General features: G+C 41.1%; 1 protein-coding gene across 3 annotated transcripts in view; it reads right to left on the reverse strand.

The window, feature by feature from the left end:
- rgs12b (regulator of G protein signaling 12b) overlaps positions 1–21,068 on the reverse strand; it is a 273,901-nt gene that overhangs the window by 122,311 nt on the left and 130,522 nt on the right. For all 3 annotated transcript variants that reach the window (XM_041185750.1, XM_041185752.1, XM_041185751.1), the window contains one exon: positions 10,523–10,544. In XM_041185750.1, the coding sequence (XP_041041684.1) occupies positions 10,523–10,544 (22 nt within the window). The remainder of the gene's footprint in view (positions 1–10,522; positions 10,545–21,068) is intronic.

Here is a 21,068-nt window from a genome sequence, read left to right on the forward strand (position 1 = left end):
GCCCAACACAGTTGTAAATGTCTTGATACGGTGTGGATGCTTGGCATGCCAGCTTGGGTGAGCTCCTCAGTGTCTGGTATTTTGTCCTGCCACCTGATATTCGAACTCTTTCAAAGGCAGTTCAAGTGAATAGTTGAGTTTCTTGGCATGACACTGGCACACAGTTCCAAGTCTTGCATGCATATAGCAGAGTGGATAGGACTATTGTTCACTAGATTTTCAGTTTGGTAGGCAGACTTATTTCTCTTCATTCTTGTGCTCGAAGTCTGCCAAAAGCAACACTTGATTTGACAATCCTTGTATGTGTCTTGTCATCAACATAGTCTACTGTTAGATGTGATTCCGTCATTGGGCAACATTGGATGAACAATCCTAAGTGTACGAATAGCTACACTAACAACAAATTTAAGATAATCAATCGAGCATGTCATGTGGCTCAATTATGCTTGTTAGAAGCAACATACATATGTAAGGACCTATTCTCTGCAAACAAAAGGAATATGTTCAAGCCTTACACCTTCTTTGAAATCCCTGGAGGCTTGCCACTACTTTTTCCGTGGGAATGCCTCGGCCAATCAGAGTTAACTTGCCAACCAATCAACATCCCTTTTTACCTATCATATGAATTCTTGTGATCATTTGAAATTTGGCATTCTTGTGTTTGCTCTGAAAGATGAAAAGCTTTAGCACCATGTCTCTCTTTACAGCAACATTTAAGTTCTTTACTACCAAGCCATTGTTTGCAAGTGCAATTCTTCAATCTCTCCAACAGTGATTAAATTAACATTGGGTGAGGCATTTAGTTCCATTCTTAAATTGCTTTATTCCACAGTAGCCAAAACATGCAGAATGCAGGAGAGACATTTGGTGCAATCAACAATAATAGACACATGTACACTGGTCCAATTAAATGGGTCCTTTGCTGAACATTAAAAACATAAATTTGCCCTGCCCAAATGAAAAGTTCTCCTTTTGAATCTTGCTGCTCCCTGAACCTTTGATGTCTGTTCTGATTTTTAAAAGCAACTCAAAGCCTATACAGAGATCAAAACGGGTTTCCAACATCAAGGCGCAAAGTGACTTTCTGGATAACCAGGCAAGTCTTATGAATTATCCATTGCCTGGATTCTGAGAAACATTCTTCCATCTCAAATTTCAATTACCATTTGCCTATCTACCTACTGATCCACAACTCAGCATGGGGCTGTTGTGGGAAATTAAACCCTTTTAGGCAAGCTTTTGCTAATAAAATGCATCCGAACGTAGCTTACATCCAAGTCTTTAGGTGAAAAAATTGTAAACAGTGATACTCATGATAGATCTTTTCCATAGCTGAGATTTATCTTAGTAACAATAATTGTTATCTAAGAAAAAGCCTGCAGATATTTAGCATTGTTCATGCCCTCAGGGAATTCCAAAACTAGGGATGTTCGCTGATGATTGCACAATGTTCAACACCATTCACGACTCCTCAGATACTGAAGCAGTCCATGTCCAAAAGCCACAAAACCTGGGCAATATCGAGGTTTGGGCTGACAAGTGGCAAGTAACATTTGTGCCACACAAGTGCCAGGCAATGACCAACGAGAGAATCTAACCATCGGCCCTTGACATTCAATGGCATTACCATCGCTGAATCCCCACCATCAACATTCTGGCGATTCTATTGACCAGAAATTGAACTGGACTAGCCACATAAATACTGTGGCTACAAGAGCAGGTCAGATGCTAGGAATCCTGAGGTGAGTAACTCACTTCCTGACTCCCCAAAGCCTGTCCACCATCTACATGGCACAAGTTAGGAGTGTGATGGAATACTCCCCACTTGCCCAGATGAGCGCAACTCCCACAACACTCAAGAAGCTAGACACCATTCAGGACAAAGCAGCCCGTTTGATTGGAACCCAATCCATGAACATTCATTCCCTCCACCACCGACGCAGAGTGGCAGCAGTGTGTACCATCTACAAGATGCACTGTAAGAGCTCACTAAGGCTCCTCAGACAGCACCTTCCAAACCCACGACCACTACCATTTAGAAGGACAAGGGCAGCAGACGCATGGGAACGCCACCACCTGGAAGTTGCCCTCCAAGCCACTCACCGTCTTGGTATGGAAACATATCGTAGTTCCTTCATTGCTGCTGGATCAAAATCCTGGAACTCCCTTCCTAACAGCACTGTGGGTGTACCTACAACACATGGACTGCAGCTCACTACCACATTCTCAAGGGCAATTAGCGATGGGCAATAAATGCTCACCTAGCCAATGACGCCGACATCCCATAAAAATGAATTAAAAAACACTTTATAGCTAATGAAGTACTTTTGAAGTTTAGCCATTACTATACATATTCAGGGCCCAAAGTTAAATCTCTGACAAGTAAATGTGCCTGAACTAGAAATTCAATTTGCAAAATTAATCTCCATTTCTGTCAATAAGAAACTTCTTTCCAATAACAAGGACTAAACGCTTTCTTTTTAAATTCCATTTTCATAGATGTCTCAACATTTACAGCAAAGAAGGAGGCCATTCAGCCCATCATGTCCACACTGGTCAACAAAGATTTGACTACATTAATCCCATTTTCCAGTGCTTGGCCCATAGCCCTGGAGGCTTTGGCAACGCAAATGAATATCTAAATACTTCTTAAATGTCATGAGAGTTTCTGACTCAACCACTCTTTCAGGTAGTGAGTTCCAGAACTCCCACCACCCCCTGGGTGAAAAAATTTCTCAACTCCCCTCTTAGCTTTCTATCTCTTACCTTAAATCTATGTCCCCTGGTATTGACCCCTCTACTAATGGAAAAAGTGCCTTCCTATCCACCCTATCTATGCCCTTCATCTCTAGAAAGCACTTTCCTCGCACTGATTTATTCTTATTTTAGTAAATTATTACATTACTCTACTCTTGCCTTTAGTTTGTTATTTCTGCACTATTCTCTTAACCCATGGAGCTCTCTGCAATGAATTAATTGTGATGAGCACTTGAACAAAGGAACAGAAAAGGAGAAAAGTACATTTGGTACAAAAAAACGGAAGAACACAACCTGTATTGATGACTGCCATATTGATTCTATTCCCAAATTAAAGAAACAATTATCTTAAGACCATGTGCATCAAATAGCTAAAATTATCTGCATCAAACCGAAAGAAATCTTTCTAGTTTCCATGCAGTTTAACAAACCAGCTCTGTGAGTGGGTTTTGTAAAGGAGAAAAATGTATGCACTTACTCTCTCATTTTCTCTCTAAATGTTCCAATTCAGCATTTATCTTTTAAAGAAATACTTTAACTTTGGTATTTTAACAATTAATGTTTGTGCACAGTTGCACATAGGTTGCTAACTACAAACAAAATCCAGTTCATTAAGCACACAAGTACAAAAGTCATACCAGATAGTTACCATGTCCTGTCTTTGCTGAAAACAGTGAGTCTGTCGCTAATTCCACGTTAAACTGTAAATGACTTCAGATGCTTTTAGTCTGCACAATGTAGATTCATATGGAGCAATGCATGCACCAACTGAGCAGGGTTGGAAGGGTGGTTGCTGTACTAACTTTTAACCAATTTGTTTGTGCTGTTGTTAAACACAGTTTACCAGCATCATATCACAACTACACATAAAAATACTGGAAGCTAGCCACCAGTGCAATTCTAGGCTTCAGTGAATAGATGAGATCTTATAACTGCATTCAGCAATTCATTCATTAATATTACAAGTACTAGTTTTTTATACTTAGAGGTTTCAGCCCAAAAATTGCATAAAGCATAATTTTAGCAATAGCAATATTAAGATAACCCTCTGCATTCTCTCCAGCAAATATCACAGAACAGAATATATAGCTGAAAGTCAACTCTGTTACTGCTTACCTGACTGTACCTGGTAGGATCCACTGTAATGCCGTCTCATCAAATATTTTAAACTATTCCCTGGAAACCAACCTCCAGAATCCATACCAGTCTCAACTGTACTTTCCCAGCAACAACTGGAAGCTAACTACTGTCAGCCTCTGTGACATTTTGTGTAGATTGTCTAACTGTTAAAGCAAGAAAATGCAGTTCACTCTCTGAATGGCTGAAGACGTACAAGAGACTAGTTGAGTTTGCCTCCCCACATGATCAAAACAATTCTCTTCCTCATGACCGCAAGTACAGGAAACAGATAGAATGTCAAAGACAAAGCTTTAAGAGTGCTAGCTAAATTATTTAGGAGGAATTATACCCTGTCGTTACCACAGAAACATAAATTATTGATGAACCAATGGGGAAAAAAACACTTGTACTGAAGACAGAAGTACAGGGAAGTATCCTATGTATAGCTAGCTGATAAAATTGGAATTCAGATGCAAGTAAATAGAACTTGAATATTAGTGATGGGAATGTCAGATTTTACTTTAGAAAATTATAAGCTTAAAATGGTAGCTGTGGAATGCTTCTTTAAATTGGAATTTTCAAAGCATAAAAATTTGGTTATATACTAAATATAATTATAATGCAACCAATGTGAACTCAAAGAAGTGTGATACTGCCTCCTTCAGGTCCTCTCACGCACAACACAAAATGTCAAATTGATGCCAGCGATAAGTGCCCTACACTTATATCTCTGTGCAGAAACCACTTTATGGCAATATGAAATACCACTTTACTCAGAATTTAAAACTTTTTACTAACAGCAGCATTTTTTTTTCAAACAAATCTTTAACGATGCTTTGGATAGATGTCATTCGTTAAATTATGTACTTCAACAGAAGAAACGCACTAAAATAATGATGACAATGTATTTTGCTGGGCAATATTGACATCCACTAATGATTAATTTTAAATCCTTGCTTTTAGGTTTTAGTTGCATGGCTTAGTTTAATAAAAGGCTACGAAGACTAAAAGCATATGTTTGCATGATAGAAGCGCTTCGTGTCTGGAAAGGGTTACGGCTGTAGACTTAAACTGTCCCTCATTTTTCCAGATCCTTCCTTTCAGCTGAGGACCAGTATTAAGCTGGGATGAGCTTAGTATTAATTAAATAGACAAATTCTCTTCATTATAGAACTGTTGCAAAATCAGCTTCATTAAGAAAAAAGTACCTAACATACCAGCCACATACATACCTCAGTGACAGGCCAACCTAAACCTAAATTACACCAAATCAAATTAATTATTATTTTACAACATGCTTCTGGAATAGCAGCTTTATTTTATTCTTGGGAGAGAATGGTTCATCAATCATCTAATTAGCATTGTTACTGGATGAGAGTTTTTTAAACCACTAGTTTGCTGTCACTGATGTAGTCAAGAGTACTCAGAAATAAAGTTATTAATGCAGAAGTGATCAGAGTAATATGGGTGGGACACCATGGTTTCAAATTACTTGGCCAGGTTAAACTATCTTGAAAACCTAAACAATGAACTCCATACATCAATAGACCCTTTGAATTTCCAGGTTTAGGATGTTAGCGTACACCCAGAGATCTATTGTTTTCAAAAGCAAGCTTTATATAACTTGGAAATTACTCTTCAGTATAGGCTGATATAAACTAAATAACAGTTGCTCCAGCGAATGGTCATATAAGCCAGCCAGTGAAAACAGGGGACTGTGTTTTGCTGCTTTTATTCCATTGTCTCAGACCAGTGTTGTACGAAAGCCTTCACCCTCTACAATTTTGAGTACGTCTTTACCTCACTGATGTCTAGCTAATTTGTGGTGGAATTATTCGGATAAGCCTTAATACTATATTTTGACTAGAGATTATGGCAGGTGTCCTTGTGATGCTTCGTTGCAACAACAGTCAAGTAACTCACCATCATTCAAGATAGAATGATTTGATAGTTAGGTACACCTGCCATTGAAGTCAATACTTACCACCTCCATCACTGTATAATCTGAAGTCTGCAACAAATTGGATATATATCACTATTCCTTTATCTCTGTTGTGTTAATATACCGGAATTTCCTACCTGACATCATTTGTGGGAACACAATTGCCACAAGGATGTCAGTACCTCGACGACATGGCCCACCACCACCACCACTTACTCAGGCCAACTTGGATAGTATCACAGAGAATTACAGTATGGAACTTAGTTTCAGTGACAGCAATCCTGCCTATCAGTGGAAGCTCCGTGTCGCCCTTCCACAAGAGCCTCAATGTTATTTCAATGCAATCAGGCACTTAGCCAGACAGCGTTGGGCCTTTCACTGAATTAGATCTCATGAGGGCAAACATCTTGCCCCCGAGAGCAGCTGGCCAATCAGAGGTTGGTAGCACACTATTACTGTCAGTATCAACGGGAACAGTGGCCGCTGCCGGTGATGCACTGAGGCCTTCACCAGGGTTTGTCACTGGATCTCTGGAAACAGGTGAGTGGGACAGGATGAGGGTTGCGGAGACAGGTCCAACCCGGCCACTTACCGCCCCATCAGTCTACTCTCCATCATCAATAAAATGATAGAAGGGTCATGAGCAATGCCATCAAGCGGCATTTGCTTAGCAATAACCTGCTCACTCACACCCATTTGGGTTCTGCCAGGGTCATTCAGCTTCTGACCTCATTACAGTCTTGGTTCAAAAATGGACAAAAGAGCTGAACTCAAAAAGTGAGGTGAGAGTGACTGCCCTTGACACCAAGGCTCTATTTGACCGAGTGTGGTATCAAGGAGCCCTAGCAAAATTGGAGTCAATGGGAATCAGGGGGAAAACTCTACGCTGTTTCCAGAGATCCAGTGACAAACCCTGGTGAAGGCCTCAGTGCATCACCGGCAGCGGCCACTGTTCCCTTTGATAATGACAGTAATAGTGTGCTACCAACCTCTGATTGGCCAGCTGCTCTCTGGGGCAAGATGTTTGCCCTCATGAGATCTAATTCAGTGAAAGGCCCAACGCTGTCTGGCTAAGTGCCTGATTGCATTGAAATAACATTGGGGCTCTTGTGGAAGGGCGACACGGAGATTCCACTGATAGGCAGGATTGCTGTCGCTGAAACTAAGTTCCATACTGTAATTCTCTGTGATACTATCCAAGTTGGCCTGAGTAAGTGGTGGTGGTGGTGGGCCATGTCGTCACTCACAAAGAAAGATGGTTGTGGTTGTTGGAGGTCAGTCATCTCAGTTCCAGGACATCACTGCGGGAGTTCCTCAGGGTAGTGTCCTCGGCCCAACCATCTTCAGCTGCTTCATCAGTGATCTTCCGTCTATCATAAGGTCAGAAGTGGGGATGTTCACTGATGATTTCACAATGTTCACCACCAGTTGACTCCTCAGATACTGAAGCAGTCCATGTCCAAATACAGCAAGACTAGGATAATATCCAGGCTTGGGCTGACAAGTGGCAAGTAACATACGCACCACACAAGTGCCAGGCAATGACCATCTCCAACAAAAGAGAATCTAACCATCGCCCCTTGACATTCAATGGCATTACCATTGCTGAATCCCCCTCTATCAACATCTTGGGGGTTACCATTGACAGGAACTGAACTGGATAAGCCATATAAATACTGTGACTACATGGGTAGGGTGAGTAGCAGGAGCAGCAGTGTCTACCATCTACAAGCTGCACTGCAGGAATTCATTAAGGCTCCTTTGCAGCACCTTCCAAAGCCATGACCACTACCGCCTAGAAGGATAAGGGCAGCAGATACATGGGAACACCACCACTTGGTAGTTCCCCTCCAGGTCACTCACCAATTCTGACTTGGAGATATATCACCGTACTTTCATTGTCACTGGATCAAAATCCTGGAATTCCCTCCCTAACAGCACTGTGGGTGTAATTCCACCACATGGACTGCAGCGGTTCAAAAGGCAGCTCACCACCGCCTTCTCAAGGGCAATTAGGGATAGGTAATAAATGCTGGCCCAGCCAGTGAAGCTCACATCCCATGAATGATTTTTTTTAAAAATGCAAGAAGACAGGACTGGTTTTCTATGGTCCTCCCTTTCTGATACTGGGTCACTCAATTGGACACTAAATGACTGTGAATGAGGATGGCTACATTAGGCCACTGGCAGCTGGATGGCTCTCTGTATGCATGGGAGACCCGTTCAAATTCAGTGATATATCAAATTCAGCTAAATCCATGAACTGCCATTAAGTCCCGGTGGGTTCAAGGATAATTGCTCTCAAGTGGCTTGTTAACGAGCCTAATCCTCTTCCCTCCACCAGCGGGTGGGTTTCCTGCATTGGGCCCTTCCCGTCTCTCACCAAATTCTCACCGTCAACTGGATATGCGGCCTCCCACGTGATTCTCCACAGCCCACCCACTATCTTGCCTGCTCCAGCAGACTCCATTAAGTTCCACCCATCACGTCTGCAGCACCTCTTTCAAACAACAATTCAGTTAGACCTACTCATCAGCTCTTTCTCCATGACCCTGCAATTTTTTTCCCCTTTTCAAATATTCATTCATTCCCCTTTTGTAAACTACTATTAAATCTGCACCCACCATCCAGTCATTCAAATCCATATAAAAGTGTTTTTCCTTTTATCAATCACCTCAAATTTGTGTCCTCTGGTTATCAATCCTTCAGCCACTGGAAACAGTTTCTCTTTATTTACTCTATCAAATTATTTCTATCAAATCTCTTCCAAGACTTCTCTGCTCTAAGGAAAACAACCCCAGCTTCATCAGTCTATCATTTATCTAATCCCTCATGTCTGGATCTACTCTAGTAAATCTCTTCCCCTCTTCAAAACACTCTCATCCTTCCTAAAGTATGGTGTCCAGAAATGCACACAAGACTCAATCTGAGCTCAAACCAGAATGTATAGGTTAGCATAACTTCCTGGCTTTTATTTTATGCCTCTATTTATAAAGCCCAGGATCCGATATGCTTTACTGACCACTTTGTTAAACTGTCAAACACTGTCACTTTGTCAAATATTTGTGCATAAATGCCCTGACGTTTTTCTGTTCTTGCACCCCATTTAAATGGACAATCAATGTGGCATTGCCAGCATTGCATGAATCCTAAAAATAAATAGTCTAAATCTACTCAGATTAGATAGGAAAATAACGAGGCACATCTATTGCAGTGAAATGTACTGTATAAATGGGACATAATATTATCCTAACAGACCTGCATGCAATAGTGGCCAGTAGCAGGGCGGGAACCTTTATGATTCAACAGCAGAATTTGTTGTGCCTCTTTAACTCAGCTTCAGACCTCTTAATCTTGTACAATTAAACATGCAGACATTGAAAAATCACATTAAGGAAAGAATAACTTATTTCAAATCAATAGAGATGTCAAATAAAACTTGCACTCCCTGCAAGCTGCGTCAACATTGCCTACTAAACTAAGTGGACTGATCATTCCTGGAACTGAGCCAAGCGTTCATAATGAGGCCATTTGGCAACTGTATCAAGAGAAGCAAACATCTGTTTTGCATTACAGTACAATGTACAGAATTCTTCCTTTAACAAAGTCAGCACTTCACCTGCCCATTCTCTCTGATTGGTTGGGAAACCCGGAAGCAGGATGCCAATACCGAGTTGAGTATGGGGGTGGGGTGGGATGGCATGCAGGCTTGAGGACCTGACAGTCATGATTACAAATAGGCCAATGCCCCAGTAAACGGAGGCGGACTTTTAGCTTGCCAATCTCACTGTCCACCCAACTCTGTTGCTGCCTCGGGTCTGCCTCCAGAGGCAGTGAACCTGAGTCCATCTCACCTCCACCTCCCTGGAACAAAAATATGGCAGGTGGAGGCCTCCCTAATGGAGACAGGTTTCCAGGGTCGGGAACTTGCCCGACACACGCTTCCCCTCTCTTTCACAAAAATCCGGCCGTTCAACTATGATTTGAGTCTACCAAGTTAAATTGGAAGCCATGAGCTTGAAGTACAGCTATGAATGTGTTTTTGCAGGTTGAGAACAATGTAAGAAGTTCACTGAAATAGTGATTTTTTAAAAATAGTCTGGAATTGTGTTAGGACTTTGCTTCTGTATTAGCATTGTATTCTGGTATTCAGCTATGCTTTATCAAAAGTATGGCAACGTGTCAGCTAACAAACCAATGTAATGTTCATTGGTAAAGTTGACTCATATCCTGGGAAATGCAACATGCTGACAACAGCATGGATATAACTTCCAGTCTGTTTGCAAATTATAGGGCTATAATACCAGCTCTGAATTGCCCAACCATAACTGCCAGTCATCACCACTCCCTTATTAACAGCATGGAATCACAGAATTAGTTCTTATTTGCACACCAATAATACAAGGTATCTTTAAACCAGATAGAATGCAAGAGAAAAATGATATAAAAGCACCTGACCTGATAGGAAAACAAACCATTTTGATTATAGGGAAGCAAAACATTATCAAATCACAAACTAACATAATACTGTGAAGAAAAACTGAATACTCTGTAGTTTTTGCCTACCACAGAATCTCAGCCCACAGTCTTCAAAATTCATTTAACCAAGTAGTTAGTGCTTAATTCGGGACAGAAAATAAATTTTAATATGAAGTGTACACTCTACCATGTCTTGTCTTTACTTATCTGAAAATGTGCACTAACCTCCATCGGAGACAGCTGCTGTCTGTAAGAAAGGAGAGAGACATGAATAAGCACACTTCATTACAATGACACAAAATGTTTTCTCTGCTGTTTCGTTGAGAAACTAAATGTCCATATTGAATTTAAACAGCTTCCAAAATAAATAATCTCACTCTGAAGTGGAAAGGAAAGACAGGCTTTGCCTGAATGAGCCAAGATGCATTTTTTCCAGAAGCTGTTAGCACCTCCCTAGTTAACTCCTCCCAGTGGCACTTATTAAGTTTTTTTAAAAAGGGTAAATCAGAGGCTACATTTCTTACCGTAATCCCAGAAGCAAATAATAACTTATCTTGAACAAGTGCCAGAATAAAGGAAAATGTTTTCAACTACAGTAAGTTCTACGTCTCATCTTACTGTAGGAGATAATGAGCTACTCAGTAGGTCAAATCCAGTTTCAGAACTTTTCTTTGCCCATCTAAATTGCACCGTGAACTGACGTTATAAGGAAAATCAGAGCCTGACCAGGAGAAAAATTCTATTACATATGGGAGAATGAAATGAAACAGAGCACTTGATTATAGCTATCTACGCAAGAGCTAAAATATACAAATTCTACCGACATTATGGGTGTGAATTTCCTCAGAACTTCTCCCACTGCCGCCAGAACACAGCACGTAAATGGGTTTTCCGTGGAGCTCCCAACCAAGTTATAGCAGCAGAGGGGTATAAGCCTAAGGAAATTCACCCCCTTGTCTCTTCCTTTAGGTTAAATGCAAGCCAACACCAGAGAACTAAGAATCACATTAATTAAATAGACTTCAATGTCACAAGCAAAGCTAAAAAGCTAAAATTAGCTAGGTAAGCTGTTGTTTTCAAAAATGCTTGTTTTTCCTGTTATTGCTCAAACCTGGTCAATATGTTACCCCGCCTCTGGTCCCTATGCAATGAGAATGTCTGACAAGATATGCTAGAGCTACTGAGGACATCTGATTATTGCAATACATTTCAAAATGTACTTAGTTTTAATTATGGTAAAAAAACACGAGTCTTAAAAAATTCAATATAAACAGAACATTTTGCATTCAAATCATTCATATTTGAATTATTTAGCTATTATTAGAGGCACAGTACAGGAGTAGGTTAGCAACTAATTATTTTCAGGCCTCACTGAAAATGAATACTTATTTTAATTCATTCCAGCTAGGCCAACATTCACTGTCCATCCCTAATTGACCTTGAGAAGGTGGTGGTGACCTACCTTCTTGAACCACTGAAGTCCTTGTGGCATAGGCACACCCACAGTGCTGTTAGGAAGGGGGTTCCAGGATTTTGATCCAGCTACAGTGAAGGAACGGCTATATATTTCCAAGTCAGGGTGGTGAGTGGCTTGGAGGGGAACTTCCAGGTGGTGATGTTCCCATGTGTCTGCTGCCCTTGTGCTTCTAGATGGTAGTGTCAAGGGTTTGGAAGGTAGTGTCAAGGGTTTGGAAGGTACTGTCTAAGGAGCCTTGGTGAGTTTCTGCAGTGTATCTTGTAGATGGTACACACTGCTGCCACTATGCTTCGATGGTGGAGGGAGTGAAAGTTTGTGAATGTGGTGCCGGTCGGTGAGCTGCTTTGTCCTGGACGGCGTCAAGCTTTTTGAATGTTACGGGAGCTGCACTCATCCAGGCAAGTGGGGAGTATTCCATCACATTCCTGACTTGTGCCTGGTAGATGGTGGACAAGCTTTGGGGTGTCAGGAGCTAAGTGAGGATTCCTAGCCTCTAACCTGCTCTTGTAGCCACAGTATTTATATGGCTAGTCCAGTTCAGTTTCTGGTCAATGGTAATCCCCAGGATATTGATAGTGGGGGATTCAGTGATGGTAATTCCACTGAATGTCAAGGAGCGATGGTTAGATTCTTTCTTGTTGGAGATGGTCTTTGCCTGGCACTTGTATGGTGCGTACTTGCCACTTGTCAGCCCAAGCCTGGACATTGCCCAGGTCTTGATGCATTTTGACATGGACTGCTTCAGTATCTGAGGAGTCATTAAATGGTGCTGAACATTGTGCAGTCATCAGCGAACATCCCCACTTCTGACCTTAGGATGGTAGAAAGGTTATTGATGAAGCAGCTGAAGATGGCTGGGCCTAGGACACTACCCTGAAGAACTCCTGCAGTGATGTCCTGGAGCTGAGATGACTGATCTCCAACAACCACAACCATCTTCCTTTGTGCTAGTTATCACTCCATCCAGCATAGAGTTTTTCCTCTGGTTCCCACTGACTCCAGTTTTGCTAGGGCTCCTTGATGCCACACTCAGTCAAATGCTGCCTTGATGTCCAGGCAGTCACTCTCACTTCACCTCTGGAGTTCAGCTCTTTTGTCCATATTTGAACCAGGGCTGTAATTAGGTCAGAAGCTGAGTGGCCCTGGTGGAACCCAAATTGGGCATGAGTGAGCAGGTTATTGCTAAGCAAGAGCCGCTTGATGGCATTGCTGAAGATCCCTTCCATCACTTTACTGATGATTGAGAGTAGACTGATTGGATTTGTCCTGCCTTTTCTGTACAGGACATACCTGAGCAATTTTTCACATTGCCAGGTAGATGCCAGTGTTGTAGCTGTACTGGAACAGTTTGGCTAGGGTGTGGAAAGTTCTGTAGCACAAGTCTTCAGTACTATTGCTGAAGGTAAGCATGCAAGTGCAGCAGGCGGTAAAGAAGGCAAATGGTATGTTGGCCTTCATAGCTAGAGGATTCGAGTACAGGTGCAGGGATGTCTTGCTGCAATTATACAGGGCCTTGGTGAGAGCAAACCTGGAATATTGTGTGCAGATTTGGTCTCCTTATCTGAGGAAGGATGTACTTGCTATAGGGGGAGCGCACCAAAGGTTTGCCAGACTGATTCCTGGGATGGCGGGACTGATATATGAGGAGAGATTGAATCGGTTAGGATTATATTCGCTGGAGTTCAGAAGAATGAGGGGGGATCTCACAGAAACCTACAAAATTCTAACAGGAGACAGAAACTCTAAACTCTTTTAAAAAGTACCTGGATCTGCACCTTAAGTGCTGTAAGCTGCAGGGCTATCGGCCGGGTGAAGGAAGGTGGGATTAGAAAGGACACCTGGGTGTCCTTGGGCTGGAATTGACACAATGGGCTAAATGGCCTCCTTCTGTGCTGTAACTTTTCTATGGTTCTTGGACTAGACAGAGTAGATGCAGGATTTCCCAATTGTGGGGAAGTCCAGAACCAGGGGTCACAATCTGAGGATACGGGGTAGACCATTTAGGACTGAGATGAGGAGAAATTTCTTCACCCAGAGAGTGGTGGGCCTGTGGAATTCGCTATCACAGAAAGTAGTTGAAGCCAAAACATTGTATGTTTTCAAGAAGGAGTTAGATATAGCTCTTAGGGTGAAAGAGATCAAAGGATAAGGGGAGAAAACGGTAGCTGGCTATTGAGTTGGACGATCAGCAATGATCATAAAGAATGGCTGAGCAGGTTTGAAGGGCCGAATGGCCTACCTCCTGCTCCTATTTTATATGTTTCTATGAATATTGTTAGGGCCCATAACCTTTGCAGTACCCAGTGCCTTCAGCCATTTCTTGATGATATGGAGGGTGAATCGAATTGGCTGAAGACTGGCATCTCTGATGCTGAGGACCTCCGGTGGAGGCTGAGATGGATCACCCCTCAGCACTTCCGGCTAAAGGTATTTGCAAATGCTTCAGCCTTATCTTTTGCACTGATGTGCTGGGCTCCCCCAACATTGAGGATGGGGATATTTGCGGAGCCTCCATACATTATATAAATCTTGAGCCTGTTCTAAAATATCACAATCCATAAAACCACTTAGTTTTAAATATTGTAGAGTATTAGATGATTTATTCAAACAAGGGTGAATCCAGCTGACAACATTATGTTTTAACCCTTCCCCATACCTTTTCTTTAAAAAAAAAACATACTTTATGGATCGGATTTTACGTTCTCAGCGGAGTACGGGAATTGGAAAGAAAAGTGAGTGGTCTGCTGACTAACACACTGGGCCATCTCAGTTCACTGAATCAAATGTCAGATGGTCAATTAGTGGACGTCTGGGAGAAAGCAACCAATTAGCGGTGCTAAAGGGTAGCTCCACATCCAATCAGGAGTCTAGGCTGGACATCATGCAGCAAAGGGGGTATGCCGTGAACAGGGCAGCTACAAATTTAAAAGCCCCCTGCTCTCTCAATCTTTCTTTATTTCTTATGACAGGCTGCAAAAAGTTAAAAAAAAAGTTTTATAAATACATACAGACGCTGCCATCTCCACCAGCAGAGTCTGCTGATACACTCAGATATGGTCACAATGACAGGCCACCCTTGTGTCACCTTGTCATAGCTGCCATAAAACACTCCCAACCTTTTACACATCTGACAGCCGAAAAATCCAGCAGGCAACGAAAACATGCAGATGATTGGGCTGTTGACAAGCTCAATAGCTTGTTAATTACTTATTTCAAAATGGCAGGCGGGCCTCTGATTTCTGCACCCGCTTGCCTCCCATAATTTCAAAGATTAGTGTGATGACATCATATTACCAATCCGATGTCATCACGCCCCAATTTATGTTCGCACAAGGGGAGGGTGTCACAGAATCAGCCCATTGAGTCTGCACCGACACGTGAGAAACACCTGACCTACCTACCTAATCCCATTTACCAGCATTTGGCCCATAGCCTTGAATGTTATGACGTGCCAAGTGCTCATCCAGGTACTTTTTAAAGGATTTGAGGCAACCTGCCTCCACCACCCTCAACTCTCTCGACTTGCGGCTGTAAAATCCAGCAAAATCCCTTGGTGTTTAAACTTAAAGTTTAGGTCACTCAAGTGAAACGGGTTTGAGAAACTGCAGCTGGTTTTACACTGCACCGAATCTACTTTCCACTGAAGTTCAAAGACGGTCCAACTCTTTTGGATACTCAATTAGTTCCACTGTCTGGTTTACTTGATTTGAAATTAAAAATCTTGGCAATATTTTCCAAGTCAATGGAAAATAAAAACTGGCACAAAGCATAAAGGACTTTGTGCTACTGAACTAGACCAATGTTATTCCTAATATGTTTTAAGGTTTAGTCTTGAACTATGTTTAAATACACTTTCAAATCATGGTACAGAGCTAGTTCTACAACCAAAGCGATTTTTCTCACATGGCTATCTGAATGTACAGAAAATGTAACCAAGTTTTAACAAAACAGAATGGTACAGAATTCTCTGGAACATCCTACATAAAAAGGTAGATTAACCCTTGCCCTTCTGAACAAATCAGAAATGCAAATTTGCAAAACAAGCACTTGGTCTGAGCAAAACATGGAATGCTAAGTATCCCTATTTTGTATGAGTTAATTTACTTGTTATTTTTAATTAGTAGCTAACATGAATACACATTTAAATGTATGATCAACAGTACAGTATATTTACTTTCTCCAAGTCAGAAGTGGAATCCTTATCATACAAAACATCATTTCAATAAGGCACTTATCGGTGATTATTATTTCATAAAAGTGTAATACTTGCATAGTTAACCACAAATACTAGTTTTCAATTTCTGAGCAACTAAAAATATGCCTTATGTAAACAGACTAGAAATCAACAATCAAAGTTGGAGTATGAAGATTCTTTTGCAGAGAGAATTGATGCAACAATTTAAAAAACAGTATAAAACAATGTAAGATTTATGAACATGCACATGCATGGATAATAGACTCTAGACTCTACATACTTAACATGTGTAAGGAACTCAAACTGGGAACTTGCCAATTATTTATACAGCCTCTCAACAGCAAATGATGCTGTTTTTGGTTAATACCAGGACAACTTAAAATTTACACATTGCTGCTTATACGAGAGAGGTTTTCATGGTAGTTTACAAGAGTGGGGATGGGGGGTGGTGGAGGAAGAGAGTTCTGAATCTGAAGTTAAGAAATATTTAAAGGCATGATCTAAGAAGGTTCTTGAAGGCAGGGAGTGAGGTAGCTAGGCAAAGTAGGTTTAGGAGGATTTTGCAGCGGGCAGGAGCCAATATATAAAAGTGAAGGAGGTAAAGGACAAATGGCAATTCAGAACTAGAATGGAGGTGGTGAGGAGTAGGGGGTGGACATGTTTGGGAAGAATATGTGATTTCTCAAGACAAGGCCACAATGGGCTTTTCCAATGAGGAGTATGATGAAATCAATTCATTTGGAAACAGCGAGCCAAAATGACCTGGGTGAGGACAGCGTGATGGGTGTGTAGGGCAGATGTTAGACAGAACACTGGATTAGATCATGTTTATGAATGGGGAGGTTATAGGACAGGATGAAGAGACTGTCTGAGAAAGCAATTTTCCAGGTGATAAAAATCTGGAAAGTTAAATCAATTCCTCATAGTCTACAATAGCCAAGCTGCAGTGGCCTGTCCCTCCCACCCACCTTTATCTACCGTAAAATGGATTACAAGTCTTCACAAAGATTTTAAAACCTGTGGAGATTCAATTATGCGAAAAGTTTACTTAAGATCTCAAAGCCCCTTCACAGCACACACCAATCTGATGTGGCAAGATTTAATAACCTCACATAAAACTTTCAACACCGTTATATCTGATCATAAACTCTCACAAAAAACTCAAAGCAATAGCGATCCTATTCCATAAAGCTGGCTACTCCTCTGAACAGCAGCAGTCCAACTTCAGCATACTGTAATTATGTACACAACTGTCTCCCTACTGCTATAATTCCCATAGAGGCCGAAAACTTTTAAAAGAGACATAAATTTCCTAACAACTGACAGAAAGAATAGAATGACGAGATTTCACATTTAAAAATTTTTACTGTAACAAATAAATTAAATTATCACAAAACGTCACTTAATAGGCAACTAATAATAAAAACAGAAAATGTATTCCCCATAACCCAAAACCTCTCATCACTCATTACATTGCACTCTCAAAAGAAATGTAGTCTCATGTATAAAGCCCCAAATTTCTCCTGGCTTCAACAATATCCCTTTACCCTGCTCCATCAGGGTGAATCTTTCAGTGTCCTTTGAAAAAAATCCCTTAACTCAAGATTGAACATAATCAAATGGACTTCCAATAGCAAGGCACCTTCTGGCAACTCCTTGGTCTTTAAACCTCCACAAGCCTCATTGTTTCAAACAGGAAATCTGTCCTCAACAGCTCTCTGCTTGGTGGTTAACAGAAAAGCAGTCCCTTTGCTCTGCCTGGCATAGCAGTTCCTATTTTCTGGTCTTCGTCCCTGAATCTGTGAGTCTGACTGACTCTGAGAGGTCATGAGTCTGGCTGCAGCAAGATCTGCTGCCTCTTCCTTTGTGTCCGGGGTGTTAAAACTTTCATCTGGCTTTCACTAATTTTTGACCTGGACTGCTGTTCCTATGACAACCAAGTCACATGGGCTTGTCTGTGGGCAGATTTCATAGGAGGTCACATCTCCATCTCCAAACTACTCCATTTTACCTTGAGTTAACGGAGACTGTTTAAAACACAACCATCTTATAAAGTCCGGCATTCGTAACACCACCTGGAAGCCTTTTTTCAGATGACCAAGTATTTTGGTATTTTTCAGTTTTCTTTGTCCTGAAGTATCACAGTTAGCTAAAACTTATACTTACCTAAGTCACAGAAATCAAACCTCATACATAAATTTTCCGAGAGTCATCTGCCAGCAGTCTTTTTTTTTATGGAATGGGAATGTCATTGGAAGGCCACCATTTATTGCTTATCCCTATTTGTTCTTGGAAGTGGTAATTGGCGAATGGAAAGTTAAGTCAGCTCGCCTGATTCTTCTATTATTAAAACTAGTGACTTTATTAAAGCCAATAGCAAGAAAATTGGGGAATTTGACCTCCACACCGATCCTCTGATGAATGTTTCCACCAAATATAGCTCCATGACAGGTGGGCAGCAGAAGGATGAATCTGCATGGAGTCTCAGAGTTACTTTTTCATTTTAAGGTCAGACTTGATTTTAACACAATGTTAGCAGCAACTCCCTGCAAATGTAGTCCTTTGATTCAGAACTGACCAATTTAATTTTACAAAAGTCTGTATGCCACCTATCAACTATGAAGTCGCCAGAACGTTTTTAATGGGACTCTTGACAATTAGTGTCAAAAGTTTAAGAGTTGTACATTTTTCGTCATGCTCTGCCTGAAAAAACACATAACTGGGTAAAATTTAAATTAATAAGTCTACTACACTTTTAACAAATACAGCAATTCTGCTTCAAAAGAATATGCATTAACCAAGGTCACTTATTATTTATGTGGGTTAACTAATGAATGTCAAATCTGGACAACTCCATTTCTTTTTTGTCTGAGTCATTTGTAGTTAGTAATTTAAAAATTTCCTGTTTCTGCACTAGAGCTTTATTTAGTGCAGTTTTTAAACATAACCATCTGTGGAATAGATTCCCCACTTCCTTCTTGCAAGATGGGATCAAGAACTTGAAGCACAATATTACTTCTTACTCTTTAATGAACTTAAATCCTGAAATATAGGCAAATAATCGCTGCTACCTTGAATGGAAATCAACAAAAAGGCCAATCATAACTCTTTCCCTCAGGACAAATCACCATCCACAATAAAGTAATAAAAGAAAATTATTCTAATGTCATCATTGAAATCACAGTAAATGGAAAGTGTCAGAAACACAGACCTTTAAATGGTAGCCCTGAAGAGAGGGAGTGAAAGCATGAATTAATGGTTTGTTTAAGGAGCAAAGGGAACTACAATTCCACACATGAATCAGCTGAAATATTCCCCAGCTGTCCAATGATCAAATTATCACAAACAAGGGCAGTTTCAACTCTTCCATATCAGCAAGCTATCTGACAATGAAAAGGTGACCAGATTAAATAATGTAGTTGGTATACCAGTACACAGGTGGCAAAATGACAACATATTAACAAGAAAACATAGATACTTGGTTAAATTTGGAGGAGCCAAACAGAATATGGCCCCTCAAATATCCTCAATGTTCAGTGGCTAAAATTTTGCAAATAGTGAGAGAAATCTTTGGAAACATCTCAGCCTCCAAATGAAGTTACTGAATGCTAAAACATGAAATTCAGATAAAGCTTAGATCCATCATTAAAAAGTTCACTGATCAAACCTTATGAATTAAATAGGTACAGATAGTACTCAACCATGCAACCACAACTGCTACACACAATATTTGCCTGAAGTTTAGATAACATAGGCTTATATCTTCTGCCACAATTTATTTCTCATGTAAAAGTGCTCAAGCTCCAAATTTCCATGGACTTATCATCTTGATGTAAGTGCTGTGATTAGTCCCTACTCCCTTACTGCTATGAACTTCAACGCTTAACCCTGGCCATATTATTTGGGGTTGGGGTTAGTTCCCTAATTTAAGCATGTGGGATAAACACTTGTGTCTATATAGCTAGAGGATTTCAGAATATTTCATCCCAAAGAGGATTTGACATTCTGTATTAGGCCTCATTTTCAGACTTCCTGCTTCAATATTATCCAATTTATAATAGGGGTATGCCAGAATGTCTGCAACTTCAAAAGCATACCATCTTTTCATTCTATTATTCCTAAAACAAAGGGCAAGATTTTCCTGCAGGCTTCAGTAACCCAGTGTTAAACTCAAACGGTGGTCAGAAGCTTACACTGTGTACAAAACACTCATTTGGTGGTTCTCCCTGAGTCAAATGGTCAGAGGGCGGGCTCGCTGTTCGATTAAGGATGGCAGGTGGGTTCTTGAAGCTGGAAGGCCGATAGGAGGCCTTCAAGCTTGAAAGCAGCAGGATGCCATGGCAGGTAAGTGAGAGAGAGCACCCCAAAGTGGAGGTACTTTTTCTAAATGTAAAATAAAAAATAGATTCAGCAGTCTGATCATCTTTGCGGGTGCTGGGGGAGGAGGCTAAGAAACACTCCACGGGGTGGCCTCTATGACTGTAGCTGAAGCCGGGATGGGCCTCTAAGCCCTCCTGGTGTATTGGCTTTTTGTACAGCTGCCAAGAGGTTGTTTTCAGGCAGCTAAACTGCTCCCAGTTGGCCCCTGACAAGTAACCATTAACAAGGTGAATTGGCTACCTGCCATTTGCGGGCGGGTAGCCCTAAAAACCCCCTTCCCCACCTCTAGGAAAATAGCTTGGGAGCAGGATGCAGCTGGGGAAAAGGCAAGCAGGCCAGTGGCTTAAAATTCTATGCCAACCGCTTGCTATTCTTACCCCTAGTGGAAGCTAAAAATCCAGCCTCAGGTTTCAGCTTTAGCTCATTCGTAAAACGTGCCTTCAAATCAGTAGGCCATGGGTTTAAGCCACTCTCCAAGACAAACACATAAACTAGGCCGACACTTCAGTGCAGTACTGAAGGAGTGCTGTCCCCTTTTCATCTTTCAGGTAGACACAAAAGATCTCATTGCACTATTTGAAGAGCTAGGTAATTTTCTTGATGTCCTAGTCAATATTTAATCTTCATCCATGGCCATTTGAAAAAGAGAGATTCTTAATAAGGCCTTGCTTTGTGTAAATTAACTGCCAGGTTCCCTACATTACGGCAGTGACTACACT

Source organism: Carcharodon carcharias, chromosome 4 (assembly GCF_017639515.1).
Source record: "Carcharodon carcharias isolate sCarCar2 chromosome 4, sCarCar2.pri, whole genome shotgun sequence".
Lineage (NCBI taxonomy): Eukaryota > Metazoa > Chordata > Chondrichthyes > Lamniformes > Lamnidae > Carcharodon > Carcharodon carcharias.